Source organism: Stenella coeruleoalba (assembly GCF_951394435.1).
Source record: "Stenella coeruleoalba genome assembly, chromosome: 10".
Taxonomy (NCBI): domain Eukaryota; kingdom Metazoa; phylum Chordata; class Mammalia; order Artiodactyla; family Delphinidae; genus Stenella; species Stenella coeruleoalba.
Window position 1 is genome coordinate 13,689,199 of NC_137156.1, and position 21,057 is coordinate 13,710,255.

Consider the following 21,057-nt stretch of genomic DNA (forward strand, 5'->3'; position numbering starts at 1 on the left):
GTCAGTTACCTCCTCATCACTGTGCTTTATGATGGGCAGGTAGAAAAACTGGCTGCCATGCTCCTTGGGGAGGATGGAGTTCACGCCCGATGCATGGGGGCCCACAAGCTGCTCATTGGCACTGAGGTCATCCGCTGACCAAGTCCAGGGCACAGAAGCAAAAGTGGGGGAAACAGATTTTTTAAGCAAGCATCCAAAATTTTTAAATATGCTTTTTACAGATGAAGTTTACATGTAATGCAATTTTATTGAGTTTTTCATTCCTGCAGTTGAAACAGTAACTCCACTAACTACAACAGCTTCTATCCTTTACAGAAACAACTCCAGGAGCCAAAAAGGTGCCTTTGTGACTCTCCTATAAATGGACTGAATATATTCTATATGTAGTCCTGGGAGCAAATATGTTCACTACATAAACACACCTTAGAATTTTGCTGCTTTCTGTCAATTCCTCCTTTAACGTAGTGTTAAGTTTGTGGTCCTACTTACATAACTTACACTAAATTAGAGATGTGAGTGGTTATCGCTTCTCGGCCTTTTGGCTCAGATCAAGTGTAGAGATTTGGATGGTTAAATTATCAATTTAGAAACAAAGTTCTGAGCACTTGGGACAAATGTGAAGCCCATCTTTTTCCAATGTCCTACCCAGTGTAGGATTCACCCTTCACAAATCTCTGTATAGAGTCATCCAGTCTTTGCTTGTATAATGGAGAACCTCCAATAATGGGGAACTCACCACTTCATGAGGCAACGGTCTATTTCTAGGCTTTTAAAAAAACTGTTCATATGAAGAGCCAAAGCCAACCTCCTGTGTCTTCCATTCATCCATTACTGGTCTTCCCTCCAGAAGACAGGTTTTCAGGCTGTGCTTTGAGGATCCCAGGGGCCCTGCAGAAAGGCCTGCCAGAGCCTGCCCATCCCCAAACTCAGCAACTCTGCTTCCGTATTCCACACATGGGGTTCCATTCACAAGTTCATACTGAAAATGGATTTTACTGCTAAAACACATTGAAAACCCTTGTTCTGTATTCGCCCAGGTTCAATCTAATTTCTACAGTAAAGGACAACCCTTCATGCAGGGTTACAGATAATCGTGTTCTAGAAACAAAACAAATGGGGGTGGGGTGGGGAGCAAAGGGCACCAGTCAGAAATGTAGATTCCTGGGCACCTGCAATGCATAAAGATTCAGATCTCTAAGGGTGATTACCTTCTCAAGTAATTTCCATGTCCATTACTGTTTCAGAGCAATAACTGCTCTCATGCCTTTGTATGCAATTCTCAATCTCTCAAGTGCTGTCTTTTTAAGAATAAATTTCCACATCTGTCTTCTAGTGATTCGACATGTCATGGCTTTATATATTTGGTTGGAGTAAAAATGTCACCTAAATATGGCATGTGCGTGATTAGGCAAGTGATTTAATGATCAAAATACTGCAGGTCTGATTAGATTACAAACCTAATGCAATGTGATAAGCCTTGGAATGTCAGGTTCAAACTTACCGTTCAAATCAAGGAAGAGAACAGGTATGTGGGTTTCCATTCCAGGTGGTGGGATCCTAAATTTAATAACAATATTTAATCATAACAAAATATGTGTTTTACATCTTGTTAAATAACCAAACACGACAGAGGCATGAAAGCAGAAGAGAACCACTGTGGAGTCAGATACAGGTTCTACAAATGAGATATTTTCACAGATCTTGTCAGCCTTCTTAACACAAATCATGGGAATTATGTGACTTATATAAAGAATTATAGTCATATGAATTACATGTAATTAATTGAAACACAGATTATTTGAAGCCTTTCTGAGAATAATTCTAGTGATGGGAAGAAGGGTTAGAGGAGGAACAGGGGACAGGATCGATTTGCCTCCAGAGCCCAGGATCCCATGCTGTTTCTTCTGGGCATTAGGACTGACTGATCAATCCATTGACTGACTGATCATTGTGGATGTAGTGCTTAAGTGCTGACTCTCTGTTGAGTCAAAATAAACAGGCAGGAGGGCAAATAAGAAGACATATTTTCTGCCCTTTTCAAGTATGCTCTGGAAACACCCTTCTTTCGACCCAAGATATGAGAATGTCTGGAGATCAGGTAATCATGTCCAAGGTGCTCATGCCAAGGGCTGGAGGGCTGTCTGTCTGACTCCTGGCCGGTGATAAGTGCTCGCTGGCTTCCTGTGAGTGGAAGATGGTTGCAGTGGGCAAGAAGAAGACGGAGGGGAGTACTAGGGCTGGGTGGCCCTTCCCTGGACAGCTCACAGTACTTAACATTTTCTGTGACAGTCCTGGCAGGTCACTTGCATGACCCGTCACAGACCACGGCACCATCGTCAGGCCTGCCCAGAAGGAAGGGCGGACTCACCAGTCGGCAGGCGCCCCGGGGATCCCGCTGCCCGGTGCAGGCACCAGCACGGCATTCCTCTCCTCCGTCAGCCCCACCCACTGCTCCACCAGACGGGCTTCCCGCTCTACGTCGTCCTCTGTCTTCTCTGTGGGACAAAACGAGGACATGAGCGCCAAGAGGGAGAAAGGACAGTTTCTAAATTTAAATCTATTTGCACTCAGTGGTACCCACAAGTGCCTTAAACATCCACGGTGTCCCAAATAGGGAATTGAGGCTTTGAAGTTTAAGACGGAGCACCCAGACAAGCTCAGAGAGGCTAGGACACTAGCCTAGCAGATCATAAACCCAGGAAGAGTGGAAAGAGCGTTGGAACAGGGATTAGAAGACTTGGGTTATTTTTCTAGTTCTGTAATTTTGGAAGGTCGTTCAACAGATGAGTCTTAGCTTCCTAATTTGTCAAATAGGGTTAATACAAGTCATGTCTACTTCAGGCACCTGTCAGAAGGATCAAGTGCAATAATGGATGTGACATTGCTTTATAAAACCACACATCATTTTATAAGGATAGAGGATTAAAAAACACCATATATTGCACTCTGCAAAACTAACTTGTTTTCCTTCATGCTCGTTATGAAAGGGATTTTATTTGATCTATTTTGCAATCCTCTTAGCCTAGTTCAACTCTGGAGTTACCTGGGCACAGGCAAAGTGAGTTTTCATTAGCAGGTTGAGTACACACATACACACACTGAGGCCAAGAGCAGAACGCGGAGGCAAGATGTTTTATTGGGGAAGGACTTTCGCCGACTTCTGCATGAAGTAGATTCACATTCAGAATATGTCCTTCGGTGGAGAACCAACCACACTGAGTGAATCGTTCACTCAGGATGAGAAACCGGGGTTTTACTTTTTGTTTTTAACTCATTTTTACTTATTTATTTTTGGCCGTGTTGGGTCTTCGTTGAGCTGCACGGCCTTCTCATTGCAGTGGCTTCTCTTATTGTGGAGCACAGGCTCCAGGTGCGCGGGCTCAGTAGTTGTGGCGCACGGGCTTAGCTGCTCTGCGGCATGTGGGATCTTCCCGGACCAGGGCACGAACCTGTGTCCCCTGTATTGGCAGGCGGATTCTCAACCACTGCGCCACCAGGGAAGCCTGAAACCAGGGTTTTAAGAGCAGATTTCTGCTCTAGAATCCAAGTGGCCATTGCCAGCGTAAGCAAACTGAATCCTCGGAGCTGGGTGGTGGCGAGTGGACCTGCAGGCCGGCTTCAGGCCACCCAGAAGGAGCCAAGAGCATGGCTACCACCCAATGGTAGCCACAGCCCACCTGCCAAGTGTCGTGGCTTCACAAGTGACCCTTTAGCTGCTGTCAGTCCTAGGTTCTGAGCCTGGAACACCTCATGGGGAGATGTCGATATTGATGGCATTTGAATTCATCAAAACAAAATCTGAATTTAACGTTTAATGTCAGTTAACTCAAGTAATGAAACATTACTTTCAAATTCAGAGCCTGCTTAAACACTGTACACTAATGATTCACTAATATCTATAATTGTCATGGGGGTCAAAAAGCTAAGACACAGCAGTCCAGCTAAGGGAGGAAAACAGCCTACCACTACTGTCTAGAAGTGAAAAAACTACTCCCAGCCAAGAGTTTAATCTCACATACCTTTTTTTTTTTTTTTTTTTTTTTTTTTGCGGTACGCGGGCCTCTCACCGTTGTGGCCTCTCCCGTTGCGGAGCACAGGCTCCGGACGCGCAGGCCCAGCGGCCATGGCTCACGGGCCCAGCCGCTCCGCGGCACGTGGGATCCTCCCGGACTGGGGCACGAACCCGCGTCCCCTGCATCGGCAGGCGGACTCCCAACCACTGCGCCACCAGGGGAGCCCTCACATACCTTTTTTATTGCTGACTTTTTTAATCTGTTCATCTAGGTATTCTCGCCGTTTAATGAGGGCATCAGACCACCTCTCTCTCACACAGTTTAAGTCTTCTTCCTGGCATCAGGGAGGGAAAACATTTTCCTGTAGAGTACACAGATAACTATTTCTTTTCTTAAAAAAAAAAAAGATGTTTAAATTGATTAGGAAACTTTTCATTAGGAAAGGCCATTGAACATTGCCGTGTGATTAATATGCAAGAAAGCAAAGAGCCCTCAGGAACACTGCATGCTGACTGAGGATCCCATGACTCAGAAATCAGAGCCCCTGGATTTCCAAAAAGATAATTATACTTAAAAGCAAGAGAAGCTCAAACTACACCAGCTGTTGGATGAGTCTTATATGGTATGGGCGTGCATGTATGTGAGTTGTAGCTATTCGTTTGAAGGGTTTGTGATTCTAAGCAGAAGGACACCAGAAACACAGCCCGAATCACAAAGCAGCAAATGGAATGGAAAACGACAGGCATTTTCATCATTCAGAGCTCGATGGCTGGATAAGATGTATTTTCTGAAAGGCAAAGAATAGATCAGTGGAGAACTTTTCAAACTTGCTGCAAAGGTTTTACCTCCAACCGCTACCATGAGGCTAAACGAAAACTTCCCGTGCAAGAAGCCAACATGCAGTCAGCCATGCTGAGAACTCCCAGAAGCAGCCGCTGGACTCAACTGTGAACCACGTGGCAGCAAGCGCACAGACAGCCACAGGACGTTAGTTAATGGCGTTGCTGAGATCCAAGGGGATACTGGTATCTCCCCTACCATGTGTTTTTACTTGCTTGTTTTCTTTCTTAGTAAAATTATGAGGTGGGAAAGCCACCTACCAATTCTATTCAGGATGCTCTTTGACTTGCCTAATTCCGGCCTAACCCTTAAGACGTTACATTAAGAGCAAACACCTGAGAACTTCTGAGGCTTTACCTACAATGGACCCACATTTTACTTATAGGAAGGCACACCAGGAAAACATGCTTTTAAAATTTATGTAGAGAATCAGTACAAAGACTGGGAACCAACCCAGAAAAGTTCATCTTGGTTTGCCACCTTGACCATTACTGTTATCCCACATTCCATGGACAGTAGGCCAGTCAGCCCTGACTAGGTAAAACTTCACGTTTGCACATATTTTTTCTCCCCTAGATTTCCAAAAAGAGATTAAAGCTCAGAGCTAAATTCTCCAGGTTATGAATAAGATTGGCCTTAAAGAGAGAAGAAAACTGGCTAAACAAAACCATGGGCTTAAAATGTCGTCAGTTTTCCTAACCGGCAAAAGTCTTTAAAGATACAATGGCACGTTAGAACAGTACTACTCTCTTAGATGTAAGGAGCTAACTGCAGGTTCACATAGGAAAGACAGGTCTACTTAAAGGTTATGGATGATAACTACAATTCGTAAGATCACCAATTTAATACAGCGAGAGTGGTCTTATTAGAAAGGCTTTACGAGCCAGCAATTTGAGATGGCGTAGCAGAAGTGCAGCATCTGCTTATAAATTGTGAACTGACGGGGAAATCTATGGAAATAGTATTGTATCCCTGATTACACTGAAAGCAAATCAAAAGCGAGTGAAAACTGCCTATTCTTGCTCTCCGGTCCTCCCTTCCTCCTCCCTGCCCTCGGCTTTGCGAATGCTGGCCATTAGCAGCAGCTGTGCCCCATGCCACAGGATTGACAGCAGCAGGAATACCTGATAACTATCCATATCATCACCATCCTCATCATCTCTCTGGGAGGGAAAAAATAAACACAAAGGACATGCATTTTTTTTTTTTTCTCAAACAGCACATAAGGAAAATAAGTCTTTAAGCTTAACACACACATTACAATGGATAGCACACACAACATCGGCATAATAAAACATTTAACCGAATCTCAAAAAGCGGATGTAATTCACTTGTCCATAATTACTTAAAGAATTTAAGATTTAATTTTTTTCTTTAATAGAGAAAGCAGTCATTTAAAAATGGGAACGCTCTCAGATTCTCTTAGCTGGGGGTTGGATACAACCCCGCTGGGTCAGGCCTTATGGCACCGTTATGCAAACAGTCGCTATTTGTTTCTGGGTGAGCTATTTGACTGAGATTTAGAATGGGCAGAACTAGAAAAGACTTGAGGGAGTCTCTTGGTCCACCTCCTGGTTTTAGCTGTGAGGCAGCTAAGGCCTGAAGGATGAAATGACTGAAACCAAGGTTCACACAGATAGTGGCAGGGTCAGGACTGGAGGCCAGGTCTGCGCCCTTGTCCCTGCACCACACCACTGTCACTGTGAAATCATCACAGGGGAAGACCCACCGGGAAGCTAAGACTCCACGTACAGTCAGCCCTCCTTATCTGCAGGTTCCACATCTGCAGATTCAACCAACCACAGAACTTTCCTGATCGGAGGGCCGAGTGTACTAGGCCATTTTATATAAGAGACTTGAACATTCTCAGATTTTAGTATCCAAGTGGGGGAGGGTTCTGGAACCAATTCCCCCAGATACCGAGGGAAGACTGTAGAAGGTTCTGTATACTGTACCACCGCAGTAAGAGCACAGCCCAGTATTTTGAATACATGGCTCTATCATTATCCACTGTTGGATATGTCAGTATCCATGCCAATCAGGTGAGAAAAATCAGAACTGTCCTAAACCCATGGCAACATTTTACAATAATTACATAAACTAAACATTTTGGCAAAACATTTGCAAAACAAAATCATCGTGTGGGAATTAAAAAAAAGGGTTTTAGTTGAGACAATTTTCCTTAGAAACAAGAATAAAGAGGGAACTCCCTGGCAGTCCAGTGGTTGGGACTCTGTGCTCTCACTGCCGTGGGCCTGGGTTCAATCCTTAGTCGGGGAACTAAAATCCCACAAGCTGTGCAGCCAAAAAAAGAAAAAAAGAAAGAAACAAGAATAAAGAAATCCCCATTTGTAGAGAATATCCATCTCTATGGAGGCAGGTTCTACTCAAAATGAATACTGGGTCATGTAACAACCTTCTTTCATTTTTCTACGGTTATTGGAGGGTTAATATTAAAAAAGGAACTGGAGTGGCCTAGTCAGACAAAAGACAAACTTTTTTTTCAAATGCCTTAAAAAATATAATTACATTATTTTCATATCTAAGTATACTTCAAAATATACTGCCTTTTAAAAGTGCTTTAAAAATACTGTTAAGATTATTCTCTGTGTAGACTTTAAAATAAACTTTAGTTTTAGTTTGGTAACCATCATTTTCATTTGGATAACTCTAACTTCAGTAGTAAGCCCACTACTGAAATAATTTTTCTCAAATTAATTCCTCCTATTAATGAATAAAGTACAAACAGCTCTAATTTATCATTATCTTTTAGGCTAAGAAGATACTTCTATTCATCAAAAACTAGCTTGAGCTTTCACGATGTAGAACTGTTGTGACATCAGCATATTCTGGATTGGCTCAAGCTACTGCATCAAAATAATTCCTTTTTTTTTTTTTTGCGGTATGCGGGCCTCTCACTGTTGTGGCCTCTCCCGTCGCGGAGCACAGGCTCCGGACGCGCAGGCTCAGCGGCCACGGCTCACGGGCCCAGCCGCTCCGCAGCACGTGGGATCTTCCCAGACCGGGGCACGAACCCGCGTCCCCTGCATCGGCAGGCGGACTCTCAACCACTGCGCCACCAGGGAGGCCCGCATCAAAATGATTCTGAAGTACTATGTCAACAACAAAAATGGTACTGGACATGACCTTGAGCATGGCAGCAAAGAAAAATAAAAGCTTTAAAACAGTCACAGTTTAAATTTGCATGACAGATACTATAAGAAGAGCATTCAGCACTGGGGGAAGGCAGATATTTGAGAGCTCAAATTTTGACAAAAATCAGTTTTAACTCAAGAGGTATAGCTGTTTTTAAAAGTGCAAATGATCAATCCTTGCAATGTTCATCAAACAGGAATAGTCAGCCAGTTGGTGATCCATGTTCATAGGTCATAATTCACACACACAGATTCAAAGTTTTATCTAAGATCAGAGATTTATTAAGCCACAAAATTTTATGGCAGAAAGGGACCTCAGAGAATTATTACGTCTACCTCATCATTTCAGAGGAAAGAAAAGGGGAACTCGAAGTTTAAATTACTCAGTTAAGTCAAACAAAACTTAAGAACCCAGGTCTCCTCACTCCAAGTCTGTGCTCTCTACCAGGCCCTGCAGTTGCCCCCGGGGCTGATGGCCAAGTCGGGGACAACCCAACTTCCCCTCCACATACAGCGAAAAGTCTGGTGGAGAAGCCTCCCTGGAAACAGCAGACTCCAGCCTCACAACTCCATTCATACTCTTCCCAGGCCTTGAGTCGGAGGCAGTTCTGGCCTGGGATGAGGAAGGCAGTGTCTGACACAGCTGTGCCTGCCTTACGGCCCAACAGTCCAAGCCAATGTTTCAGTAAAGTCTTTGTTGCCATGAAGCCAAAAGGAAACTGAGATGGAAGATGAACCCTTCTCAAGATAGGCTGGGCTTACGCCCAGACTCTACAGAGAAAAGTTTTCTCCCCATCATGACAGGGAGTGTGTTCCCCCTCATGTGTGGCAGTGAGAGAACCGGAATTCAATGGTCTGATTCTTCCCAGTCTCTAATTACATCTGATAGTAAAGTGGGGACTTGGTGAGGCACATGCGTTCTTTCAGGCCCCTGGGGACAAGTTCCTGATCTTACAGTTTATTGTGACTGGTAAATAAGATGAATTCTTAGCTGGTTCCATCTTTTAATTTTTTTTTTAAGTGAGAAAAGAAGGTTTAGCAAAAGGAGATTTAATGAACAAAAAATGATCATGAGGACAACTTTCAATTAAAAAGTAAAGCTTTCAGAGAGCTGGTTAAGTATGCCAGTGTATGGGGGCAACTTTCTATTAATAAAAGTGGATCAGGCCAAAGCCAGCAATATCAAACACCCAACATAATTTGGGCCAGATATAAAATAAATCCTGCTTAAAGTAAATGAGCACTGTAGCATTGATGTGTTTATAAATAAAATTATTATTAATCGGCACTAAGCCAACACAGTAATTTAAACCTAGCAAAAAGGCAACGGACGGAAATATGGATGGGGTGGCGGAGGCCAATACGTGCTTAAGGCAAGGAGTTCAGTTATATTCCTGAACAGGTCTCCGTCACAGATCACTGACCACCTTAATTCTACACTAACCAATCTTTGTTAAATACTGTTTGCAATCTGTTGGTCTCACCTGGTAACTGTCCAGCCCTCTCTGGAGCTTGGTGGACCTGGCGGTCACGCAGCCAATGGAGATGGACAAGATAGCTTCAACCATGAGTGGCAGTGTCCCAGAACGCTGGACAGGCTTCACTGTGACTTGCACTCTCCGGGAATGACCCTGCAGGGGCGGGGGTGTGATGTGGAAATGGGGGCCAGGAATGGGGATGGGGAGGGATGGATGGGGGAAGAGGATCAAGGAAGGGGAAAGAATTAGGGAACAGAGAGGCAAATAACTAGAAAATTCCAGAAACTGTAAGAGTGGGACAGAGAGAAAACACAAAACAAGCAAAGACAAACCTAGTACCTGTCTGAGTTGAAAGACACCCCCTGTGTTGACATCTTTTGCCTGGTGAAGCTCCACAGCGGCGTACTCCCCCAGCTCATTCAGCTCTAGTATGGAGATCCACATCTCTATTCTGCGAGTAACCTCGTTCCACCTGCAGAAACACGTTCCAACCAACGACCATGTCACTGTCCGGGACATTATTAGCAACAGGAAGAAGGCCCCAGTCCCTGAGCACTTACTATCCGTGAAGCACTGTGCTATGTGTGTCACATAGATTATTTTCTTGTTTAACACTCAACACAATCCTGTGGTATGGGTTCTTTTCATTTATTTTATTGATATATACCTTATATGCAGTGAACTGTCCCGATCTCAGGCGTAGACTTGGAGGGATGGTGACAAATGCATACACCTGTGCATACACCTGTGCATACACTCGCCATCACCACAGCAGGTCTGCTCAGGCCCCTTCCCACTCAATCCCCACACCACCTGCAGCAGCTGTGTAACCTCACAGACTAGTTTTACCTGCTCTAGAATTTCATAGAGATGGAATCATGCCGTAGTGTACTCTTCTAGGTCTGGCTCCTTTGATTAAGAACAATGTTTGTGAGATTCATACACAATATGGAAGAGTGGGACAGAGTCCTTTTTTATTGTTGAGTAATATTCTATTATATGACTAATAACGCAATTTGTTTATCAAACATTCTCACACTGCAGGACATCGGGTTGTTTACAGTTTGGGGGATATCATGAATAGAACTGCCATAAACATTCATGTACCAGGCTGCTTATGGACTTATGTTTTCATTTTTCTTGGGTAAATACCTAGGAGTGGGATTGCTGGGTCACGGAAGAGGCAAATGGTCAACTTTAAAAGAAGATACCCTTCTGTTTTCTTCTATAAGCTTTATAGTTTTATCTTTTACATTTAAAGTCATGCTCCATCTCAAATTAAGTGTTGTGTCTCCTGTGAATTAAGATCAAGGTTGTTTTCTTCCATAAAGGTACACAGATGTTTCAGTCTCATTTGTTGAAAAGACTTTCCTTTCCCCATCGAATTTTTCCAGGGCCTGGTAGTTCCTTTCACCATTCCCATTCACAAAGGAGGAAACAGGCTCAGAGAGTCCTTGTTCTTCAACCACTGTCCAAGGGTGAGCCTTGACCCTGCGTCTAAAGCCCTCAGCCAAGCACAAACCTGTCATGCAACGTTCTTGTCTTAGCATGAAGGGAATCGACTTCCCAGACAGAGCTGCCGTTCCCGGTGCACCGGTGGCCCCACACTTCGATGGCCAATGCTCCATCTGAAATGAACTCCAGGAATTCTTCCGTTACACTCACCACGTAGTCCTGGGATACGCGGGGGAGAGGAAAGGGTGACAGGAGTTAGGCAGAAAGGAATCTGTGAAATTTCCTTTTTAACTTTCAGCTGTATACAGAGTCATTTCAGAGCACACTAGCCTGATCCCAACCTTAAAACCATCGCTGCTGTTTCACAGAAAACCGCAAAGAAACCAGAATATTAGATGGGAAGTGATATTCTGAGGTAAGTTAACTGAACTCCTTTTTTTTTTTTTTTTTTTTTTGCGGTGTGTGGGCCTCTCACTGTTGTGGCCTCCCCCGTTGCGGAGCACAGGCTCCAGACGCGCAGGCTCAGCGGCCGTGGCTCACGGGCCCAGCCGCTCCGCGGCATGTGGGATCTTCCCGGGCCGGGGCACGAACCCGTGTCCCCTGCATCGGCAGGTGGACTCTCAACCACTGTGCCACCAGGGAAGCCCTGAACTCCTTTCTTTAATAAATGAGGACACTGAGGAAAGCAGCAGCCCCACATTGCACTGCTTGTTGGCTGCAGAGCTAAATCTGTCCTCCCTTCCTCCTGGTTCACTCTCTTTTCCCTGGGACCACTCTGACTTTCAGACAGAACAGACCAATCAGCACAGCAAAAAAAAAAAAAAAAGGAACTTCTGATTGTTCCTTGCTATGGCTTAGAAGATCAAAACAGAATTAAATTTTATACGATTATCTCCAAGATTCTGCACTCTTACGCTTAAACCCTCCCACTCCAACTGTTTGTTGTGAAATACAAACAGATGAGCATGAGGAAACGGGTGCCGAATAGACGGAGCAGTGAGGCATCACCTGGAACAAAGCAGCAGGCGAGGAACCATGTGGACTTCCTTCCCATTAGTGGAATCTCAGGTGACTCTAATTTCTCGAAAGGGCTGCGCTGTATTGGTTTAACCTTATACTACCTAACTTCTTATTTTATTTGGAGACAGAGCCAGAATTTTAAAAGGAAAATAAACTTCATGACCAATTAGCACAAACTATGCATCTTAGAGCTTAAAAAAAACCCCAAAAAGACCCCAAGGTTGGGCTTCCCTGGTGGCGCAGTGGTTGAGAGTCCACCTGCCGATGCAGGGGACGCGGCTTCGTGCCCCAGTCCAGGAAGATCCCACATGTCGCGGAGCGGCTGGGCCCGTGAGCCATGGCCGCTAAGCCTGTGCGTCCGGAGCCTGTGCTCTGCAACGGGAGAGGCCACAGCAGTGAGAGGCCCGTGTACCGCAAAAAAAAAAAAAAAAAAAACCCAAGGTCACACAGCGAGTCCAAAGTCTCTGAGACTAGCATCTATTAAACCAGTTGTTAACTAGGATGTACTTAAAATCCAGGTTTCATCCTTCTAAATAAGCAGCTTTTTGGATCCAAAGAAAGATGGGGAATATTTAAAAGAGTATTCAGAGAACCATAACGACAACAACAACAACAAAAGATTAATAAAGAATTGAGAAACAGACTTGGTGAATACAGGTAAAAATAAAAAGTGGGCTATTCTCATCAAAATAAAGACTTGACAGGGGACTTCCCTGGCAGTCCTGTGGTTAAGACTTCACCTTCCAATGCAGGGGGTGCGGGTCCGATCCCTGGTCGGGGAGCTAAGATCCCACATGTCTTGGGGCCAAAAAACCAAAACATAAAACAGAAGCAATATTGTAATAAATTCAATAAAGACTTTAAGAATGGTCCACATCAAAAAAGATCTTTAAAAAACAAATAAATAAAAACTTGACAGGGACTTCCCCAGTGGCACAGTGGATAAGACTCCATTCTCCCAATGCAGGGGGCCTGGGTTCGATCCCTGGTCAGGCAACTCGACCCCACATGCGTGCCACTACTAAGGAGCCTGTGTGCCGCAACTAAGAGGCCCGCCTACCACAACTAACACCTGGTGCAACCAAATAAATAAATATCTTAAAAAAAGAGAAATCTAGCCTTTCAAAAAAAAAACCTTGACAGACTTTACATATGGGAAATTTTATAGGTGGTGATATGGATTTGTCTTCTAACTGTAGAACCAGAAAGAATAGGCACCATTTCGAAAAGAAGGGGTCTTGAATATCTATAGAGAATTGCCCAAAGAAAAACAAAATTACACAGAGGCTAGAGTCTGGCTGTCAGAAATGACTGGTTGGCAGTCTGATATGAAAGACAGGAAGAGTAGCTGATGTCACAAAATAGGTCCAGCCAATATTCACCAAATATTCGCCTCTCTCATTTTGTATGATCTTTAAAAGCTCATACGGGACTTTAGAATGCTATGCTTAGAATTCAAAAGAATGAAAGATATCTACAGCAACTTATATGGTTAGATGCTCACGTATATTAAAATAATAAAAGGCAATTCTGCAATCTGTAAAATGTGATCACATTTTTGTAAAAAGCTTTTTAAAGTTATGCATGCGTGACGGTAAGAGTGTGTATCTCTGGCCATTTATGTGTATGAACATATGTTTGCACACACATAATATGCAGCAAATTGTCACTGGTCATCACAGATTTCAGGTAGAGGTCTTTCAGAGTTTTTTATTTTATTTATTTATTTATTTTAAATTTTATTTATTTTTTGGCTGCATTGGGTCTTCGTTGCTGCGTGTGGGCTTTCTCTAGTTGCGGTGAGTGGGGGATACTCTTCATTGTGGTGCCTGGGGTTCTTATTGCAGTGGCTTCTCTTGGTGCACAGCACGGGCTCCAGGGGCATGGGCTTCAGTAGTTGTGGCGTGTGGGCTCAGTAGTTGTGGCACACGGGCTTAGTTGCTCCACAGCATGTGGGATCTTCCTGGATCAGGGCTCGAACCCATGTCTCCGGCATTAGCAGGCGGATTCTTAACCACTGTGCCACTAGGGAAGTCCCCAGATTTTATTTTAAACACTTTCAAACGATCTGAATTTGTATTAAAGTACGTTTTGAGGTTAAAAAGCTCAATAAACCTATTATGTTTATGAAACATTCATATGGGAAAAAACTCTAAGTTACAAGTAGACTTTTGAACTGAGCCGTGGCCGGTTGTCTCCCAAGTAGCTCATTTTGTAATGGCATTTGTACCTTACAGTGAGAGAAGGTCACAGTATACTGGGCATCCTTGGACTGTGGGGAAGGCACCTCTGGGTCCACTACTGGGGCAGCCACTGTGGATTCACACTGGTCCCAGAATGTGTATTGACAGAAGACGAAATTTGAGAGGTTTAAGGGCAGCCCAGTTGCCTCTTTAATTTTTACCTGGAGAGAGAAAAAAATGCAAATATAACTCTCATAAAGAAAACAAACTATGCATTCTTTTCATATCCAGCTACCTCAAATTTAAGAGTGGGTGATGAAATAAATAAATCAGTCATCCATTTGACAACTGAAAATATTTCATTAAGGGTTACCTACTTGTAATGAAATGTGTACCATAGTTCCATAACTACAGTATGTGAGCATGATGACAAATGCACACACCCCTCTCAAACTTGCCTAATGACCGAGTTTCTGACACAGCTGTGACCTTTACTAGAAAAGCATGATTCACTAAACAATATGCACTCCTTGCATGCCACATACACAGACTTCTGAAATTTCATACAACTGTCATCAGAAAGTGTGCTGCACTTCTGGGAAAAGTACTGTCTGTTATTGTATTTATTGACAGAAAGTTTAACTTTTACCATCTTCTATGAAAAACTCCTAAGATTTTCCATAAAATTGTTTTGAATTGAAAAGGGCATTTATCTGAGCCTTCCCAGCCCTGCCCTCTCACCCGGCATGTCAGTTTTTTGACTCGGTGAATGATTTCCCCGCTGCTGTCTACGACTTCAAGACTCCCGCTTTCACTGGAGTTCTCCGAGGAGTCATCCTCCACCACGCGTTCCGGGACGGCGCCTGTAACTCGCATCACTTCCACATGGAGACGCCCGGCAACCTGGGTCAAGGAACCAGAGTGCCGTGGGGTTAAAAGACATCCCGTGGACAATACTGACCTGAGGTGGAAAGCATGCTACAACATCTCCGGCGAGCAGCTCCACTGTTATTGCTGGGCCACCTCCAGCAACGGGAAGCTCTCAGTACTTCCAGAGCCAGCCCACTCCATCGCCTGCCCTGTAATCACCCTGCCTTACTTTGAGCCAAATTTGCCTTTGTACCTTGCCTCCTGGAGTCATTTTCATTCTTACCCATCTTCTACAGGATAGCCCATGAACAGCACAAAGGCAGCTATCACATTCTACCTGGAGTTATCTGTTTCCCTCGTTCACATATTCATTCATTTACTCATTTGATCAAATACCTGGCATCATGGGAACACCACGATAAAAAGACACAGGCTCTGCTGTCTGGGGACTCACAGTCAAGTGGGGAAAGACACAGAATTAAAAACGCAGTGTAGGGGGCTTCCCTGGTGGCGCAGTGGTTAAGAATCTGCCTGCCAATGCAAGGGACACGGGTTCGAGCCCTGGTCCAGGAAGATCCCACATGCCACGGAGCAACTAAGCCCGTGTGCCACGACTACTGAGCCTGTGCTCTAGAGCCCGTGAGCCACAACTACTGAGCCCGTGTGCTGCAACTACTGAAGCCCACGTGCTCTAGGGCCCGTGCTCTGCAACAAGAGAAGCCACCGCAATGAGAAGCCCACGCACCGCAATGAAGTGTAGCTCCGTGCGCAGCAACAAAGACCCAAAGCAGCCAATAAATAAATAAATAAACAAACAAATAAGTAAATAAAAACCCAGTGTAAACTAGCTGCTCTAATAGAGATACGTGCAGGTTGTTAGGAGATAAATTTATCCACTCAACAAATATTTACTGAGAGTCGAGTGTGTGCCGGGAACTGTACTAAGTGCTGTGTTTACAGCAGTAAACCAAACAGTCATGGCCACTGGGCTCATGGAGCCTCTCCCTTACCCTCTTGGGAGCAGAGAATGAGAATGGAAGTGACCCTAGGGCTGGGAGAAGGGTGAGGGGGTGAGACCTACTCCAGGAGGAGCGACAAAGTCACCAAGTTATAAGGAAATAGTTTCTTTGAGACTGTTTTTCTAAAAAAAAAAAAGGGGGGGGGGCGGGGGAACTTAAGTTTCCAGATTATCCTGGTGGTTCTCTGCACTGGGCTAGTTTAGCAGTGTCTCTCTTATGGCTGGTTTCACAGAACTGATTTAAGGATAGGAATGACCCTGACCTTTGCATTCTCAGAGTGTGGTAACTGGCCAAGTTTTCTTTGGCAACACAGTTTTAGGTCGTAATGAACGGACTTGTGAAGGGGACACATGCTCTGGCACTGCTGTGTCATCTTACATAGTGAGGCTTATTTTTAAAGGTAGCTCAGATCTAACTTCCACAGAGCAATTGGCCCTGACACCCAGGACCTGAGAGAAATTAGTTGACGGTGTTTGACAAGTGAGACAAATATGGAGGAAGGAGCAAGAGAAGGGAAGAAAGGAAATATGAGAAAACGTTAGAAGACAGTGGCTCTTAAGCTTTTTTTCCCCAACGGTTTTTGAGACCCTAATACATTTTTAGTATAATTTCAGGGGATTAACGAAATACTCAAAGCCCACATGAACCCTAGCTTAAGAAACCCTGACTAGGGACTCAGCCACTAGATCTCTTTGCCATAGGAGTTGTGCCCATTTTTAACATGGGAAAAAGCAACTTAGCCCACTATTTTCCTAGAGCATAATGTCCACAGGTGGGTTACCATACGTGGAATGTGAGCTGTGCACTTACACATCACAACTGGGAATCTAGGGTCTATTTTCTGGGTTCCCTTTGGGCAGAATGGCACCCTATTCTTAGTCTGTTCTAAGAATCACAAAAAATAACTTAGTATTTCCAAGTTTGCATGTTATTGAAGGATAAGCTAGGAAATAAGGATGTTACTAAATTTAAAATGAAAACATCAGTTGATGAAGTGGATAATATAAAAAAGTTTGAACTTGAACGTTTTCTGAAATGTTTCAGGCTGACAGAAGGCCAATATAATTAAATAAATGAAATATGGGGGCATTTTTTTTAAAAAGAGGAGGTAACAGTGGGATGCTTAAGCTTGTTTTCTTTGAATATTTTAGAATTTCAAAATAATCCTCCCAAGTTGTATGTTGTAAAGACCACTTAGGGCCAGGAAGGAGTTAAAGTGTACTACAGAGGTGAGAGATTCAAAGAGAAATCAATATGGGGCACAGAGCTGAATCTGGTTTCCAAAAGCTTTCAAATTTGATTAAAACAAAGAAAATACTTACGAACCACAAATAAAAAACATGTTCTAATAATCTTTTAAAACCATGCCTTAATTTTGATAGTTTCTTTTGGTATTAGTAGAGAAAGAAGAATGTGATCCTGATGCTTCACCCTAGTTTCTTGATCTACCTCAAGAACAGAGCTTAAATCGAACTAAAAAATAAAAAATGGACTTGAGCTCGGTGCTTTGTGATGACCTAGAAGGGTGGGATAGGGAGGGTGGGAGGGAGGCTCAAGAGGGAGGGGATATTGGTGGTACATCTATACATATAGCTGATTCACTTCGTTGTACAGCAGAAATTAACACAACATTGTAAAGCAATTATACTCCAATAAAGATGGAAAAAAAAAAAACCAAACTTGAACCATGGCCATTTTCTCAGAGGCTGGCTTGTCCTTACCTCCCCCTGCTGGCTGATGATAGGAACTGCATACAGAAGTTTCACATCACAGAACAGACACTCCAAGAACACATTAGCCACGCCAATTAGGTTGTGATTCTCTTGGGCTTCATAGAAAGGGTCACCTCGTTTCCCGTAGAGTCGCTTTGTCTGAATGGTAGGAGAGGCGGGGGGAAGGAGAGTAGGAAACAAAACATCAACTTAAACAATACTATTTAAAACCAGCATTTTTAAATGTTTTAAAAAGAAAGCACTGGGCTTCCCTGGTGGCACAGTGGTTGGGAGTCCGCCTGCCAATGCAGGGGACGCAGGTTCACGCCCTGGTCTGGGAGGATCCCACATGCCGCGGAGCGACTGGGCTGGTGAGCCACGATTACTGAGCCTGCGCGTCTGGAGCCTGTGCTCCGCAACGAGAGGCCGCGGTAGTGAGAGGCCCGCGCACCGCGATGAAGAGTGGCCCCCGTCTGCCACAACTAAAGAAAGCCCTCGCACAGAAACGAAGACCCAACACAGCCATAAATTAATTAATTAATTAAAAAAAAAAAGCACTTATCCAAACAAATTAAAAAGAAGTAAAAATAGAATCATGTCACACGAATAAAACAGAACTATCCCACGGGAGGGGCTTGTTAAGTGACATAAGGGCAGGGAGAGCTCTTCTTTGGTTACAGCCCCACCTATCACACCCTGTCTTCCCTATCACACCCCACCTGCAAGGTTTCATTCCCTGTGCTTTGCCTCACTTCCTTCACCGAATCTTTTTTCCATTACTAATGTAGAAAAAATGGATCATGCTTTCTAGAATTATTCTTAGCATCTACCTAGCCATGAACACAGCTAGGGGAGCATGAACACATGCTAATGAGTACAAAATCCACACTGGCTTCATTTAAGCTGATTGTTAACAGCACTGACGAAACAGCACAAGTTCGCTTTGTCCTACTTCACTTCACTTGAAATGTAGCAGCAACCCAATAAGAACATGCTATGTGTTCTCTTCATTTAGTTCCTATCTGTGTGGGGATCACATGTTTTATGACCGATCCAACTGATCCTCTCAAGGTCACTTTAACTTTACATTTCTAATATAAATGTCCCAAGTAGCACGACAGATATTCACTGACGCACATATGTGTGTTGTGACGATTAAATCACTTATATTCTTGTCCTTTTAGCACAACCAAAGCTCCTTTACATTTTGTCCCTCTTACCTCAGGAACCTTCTCCTTCCATTCTTGATAAAGGTCTCGCATATCGATTAATTTATTCTCCAGCTTCTCGATGGTCCACACTTGGGTGCTCTTTCCCTTCCTCCTCACTTGAATAGCTGGCTCGCTCACTATGGCTCCTCTCTGCAGAATGAAGGAAAACAAAAACAAAAAACAAACATAACGCATCTTGTTATAACTCTTTTGGATTGTTGAAGCAATATGTATTATCATAAAGTAGAAAGTTTGAAAAGAAAAAACACATAATGTATACAAAAGAAGATGAAACCCTATCACCTAGGGAGTATTCTGGTTTATTTTCAATCTTCTTTGTATACCCATGCACACACAGTTTATTTTTATCACAGTCAGAACCAAACAAATATACAAATTTCCTATCCCAATTCTCTCTCCACAGTTCACCTTCTTGTGTGGTTAAATATTCTTCATAAACATGATTTTTCATAGCAACACAGCCATCCATTATAGGGATGTACCACTCACTTGACTAATTATTCTCTTGGTCAACATCATGGCTGCTTCAAATTTTTGCTATTACACAGGCCACTGTGATAAGTGTCCTGGTACAAAAGCACATAAATGTTTATGAACACGTCTATAAGTACAGATTTAGAATAAATTTCTCAAAGGAGAACTACTTGGTCAAAAGATTAAAATACAAGAAGACTGACGAGACACTCTCTGACTCGTTTCTAGCTCGCTTGCTGGAGGGAAAAATGAATGGATGAAAAATTATTTCTTCCAAAGTTTCTCCTTAAATGAAAATTTCAAGTTGAAATGACAGGAAACTTCCCAATGGCTGCAAAGAATCCTTCTGTGTATGAAAAACAGGTATCATACGAGTCTTCCTTTCTCGAAGAATTCACTCTCAGAATGGTACTATCACAAAATATACACACATTCCCCCATTTCAGGAGGCATTTATATGAAAGAGAAAAGCAGGAGGAATTACTTATATATATTTCTAGTTTCAATGTTTTATTTATTCATTCATTCATTCATTCATTCATTTTTTGGCCATACCAGCAGCTTGTAGGATCTTAGTTCCCCAAACAAAGATTGAACCCGGGACCACAGCAGTGAAAGCACCGAGTCCTAACCATTGGACTGCCAGGGAATTCCCCAGTTTCACTGTTTTAAAGAAAGCATTTAAATTAGCCAGGCTTTTAGCCCCCAAAATTCTCATATTCCGATCATAAAATACCCAAAGGCATATATACCCAAGATCTCTAAAGGATGTCTTAAAAAGAACAGACCCTCTGGCTCACGTCAGGGTCTCCTCACGGATGTTCTGTGGATGCCAGGTTTACGTTCCACTTACAGCATCTACTGTTGTACCTCTTATTCTCATCTTCTTTGAGAACATTCTTACCTTTCTATTGGCACTGAGGTTTGCAGCAGGGATCTGCAGAGTCACCTGGTAGTCGGTGAGTCTGTTCATCTCCTCGGCTAAGAAGTTAGCCTCCCTCACCAAGGTGTTAGCTTTGACCAGCTGCTCCCGCAGTTTTGCCAGGCTTTGGCGGAAGAGTTCATCCCTGTGGCACAGCAGAAAAGGACATGAGAATGTCCAAAAGAAAACGGCAGTCCCGTTTCCAAGTGAGTCATGTTGTTAGAAAGTAGTATAGTAGAAAACTCTCAAACAATTGTTTTTCAAGCTATTTTTGCCAGTTCACCTCTTATCCTCCTCTCTTCCCACCAGGTTTCCGTGAGCTCTCCACTAGTAACCACAGATGAAGAGCAAACACGTGGGGTGACTTAACTTCAAACCATGTTTTAAATTATATAACATTTGAAAACAACTAGATTTTGATATGGTAATGCACACGTACACACAAAACCCAATAAAGCAATCCTTTAGGAAAAAGAAATGATTACGACTTCTGTGTGCTTTGGGGTGGGCGAGATCTGGAGCCAGTAAGGAGAAAGTGTTTTACGTGATTTCTTCAGTTGGTAAAAGGTGAGAAGTAGGGACTTCTGTGGCAGCAGAAATTCGTTTCTCAACTCTACACAATAGCACTTCCTGATAAAAGCTTCTCTAACAGCCTAACTGGGTCCGAACCCTATTATATGTTTT

General features: G+C 43.4%; 1 protein-coding gene across 5 annotated transcripts in view; it reads right to left on the reverse strand.

Moving 5' to 3' along the window:
* The window catches only part of KIF13A (kinesin family member 13A), a 218,361-nt gene that overhangs the window by 19,444 nt on the left and 177,860 nt on the right, over positions 1-21,057 (reverse strand). For 3 of the 5 annotated variants that reach the window (XM_079935515.1, XM_079935516.1, XM_079935513.1), the window contains exons 18-30: positions 20,356-20,518; positions 18,966-19,106; positions 17,755-17,904; positions 14,886-15,047; positions 14,192-14,365; positions 11,009-11,160; positions 9,826-9,958; positions 9,493-9,639; positions 5,978-6,016; positions 4,248-4,347; positions 2,369-2,495; positions 1,502-1,557; positions 10-134 (exon numbers count right to left, since the gene is read on the reverse strand). In XM_079935515.1, coding sequence (XP_079791641.1) covers positions 10-134; positions 1,502-1,557; positions 2,369-2,495; positions 4,248-4,347; positions 5,978-6,016; positions 9,493-9,639; positions 9,826-9,958; positions 11,009-11,160; positions 14,192-14,365; positions 14,886-15,047; positions 17,755-17,904; positions 18,966-19,106; positions 20,356-20,518 — 1,669 coding nt within the window. The remainder of the gene's footprint in view (positions 1-9; positions 135-1,501; positions 1,558-2,368; positions 2,496-4,247; positions 4,348-5,977; positions 6,017-9,492; positions 9,640-9,825; positions 9,959-11,008; positions 11,161-14,191; positions 14,366-14,885; positions 15,048-17,754; positions 17,905-18,965; positions 19,107-20,355; positions 20,519-21,057) is intronic. The other 2 variants (XM_079935517.1, XM_079935514.1) reach the window with 1 other exon arrangement.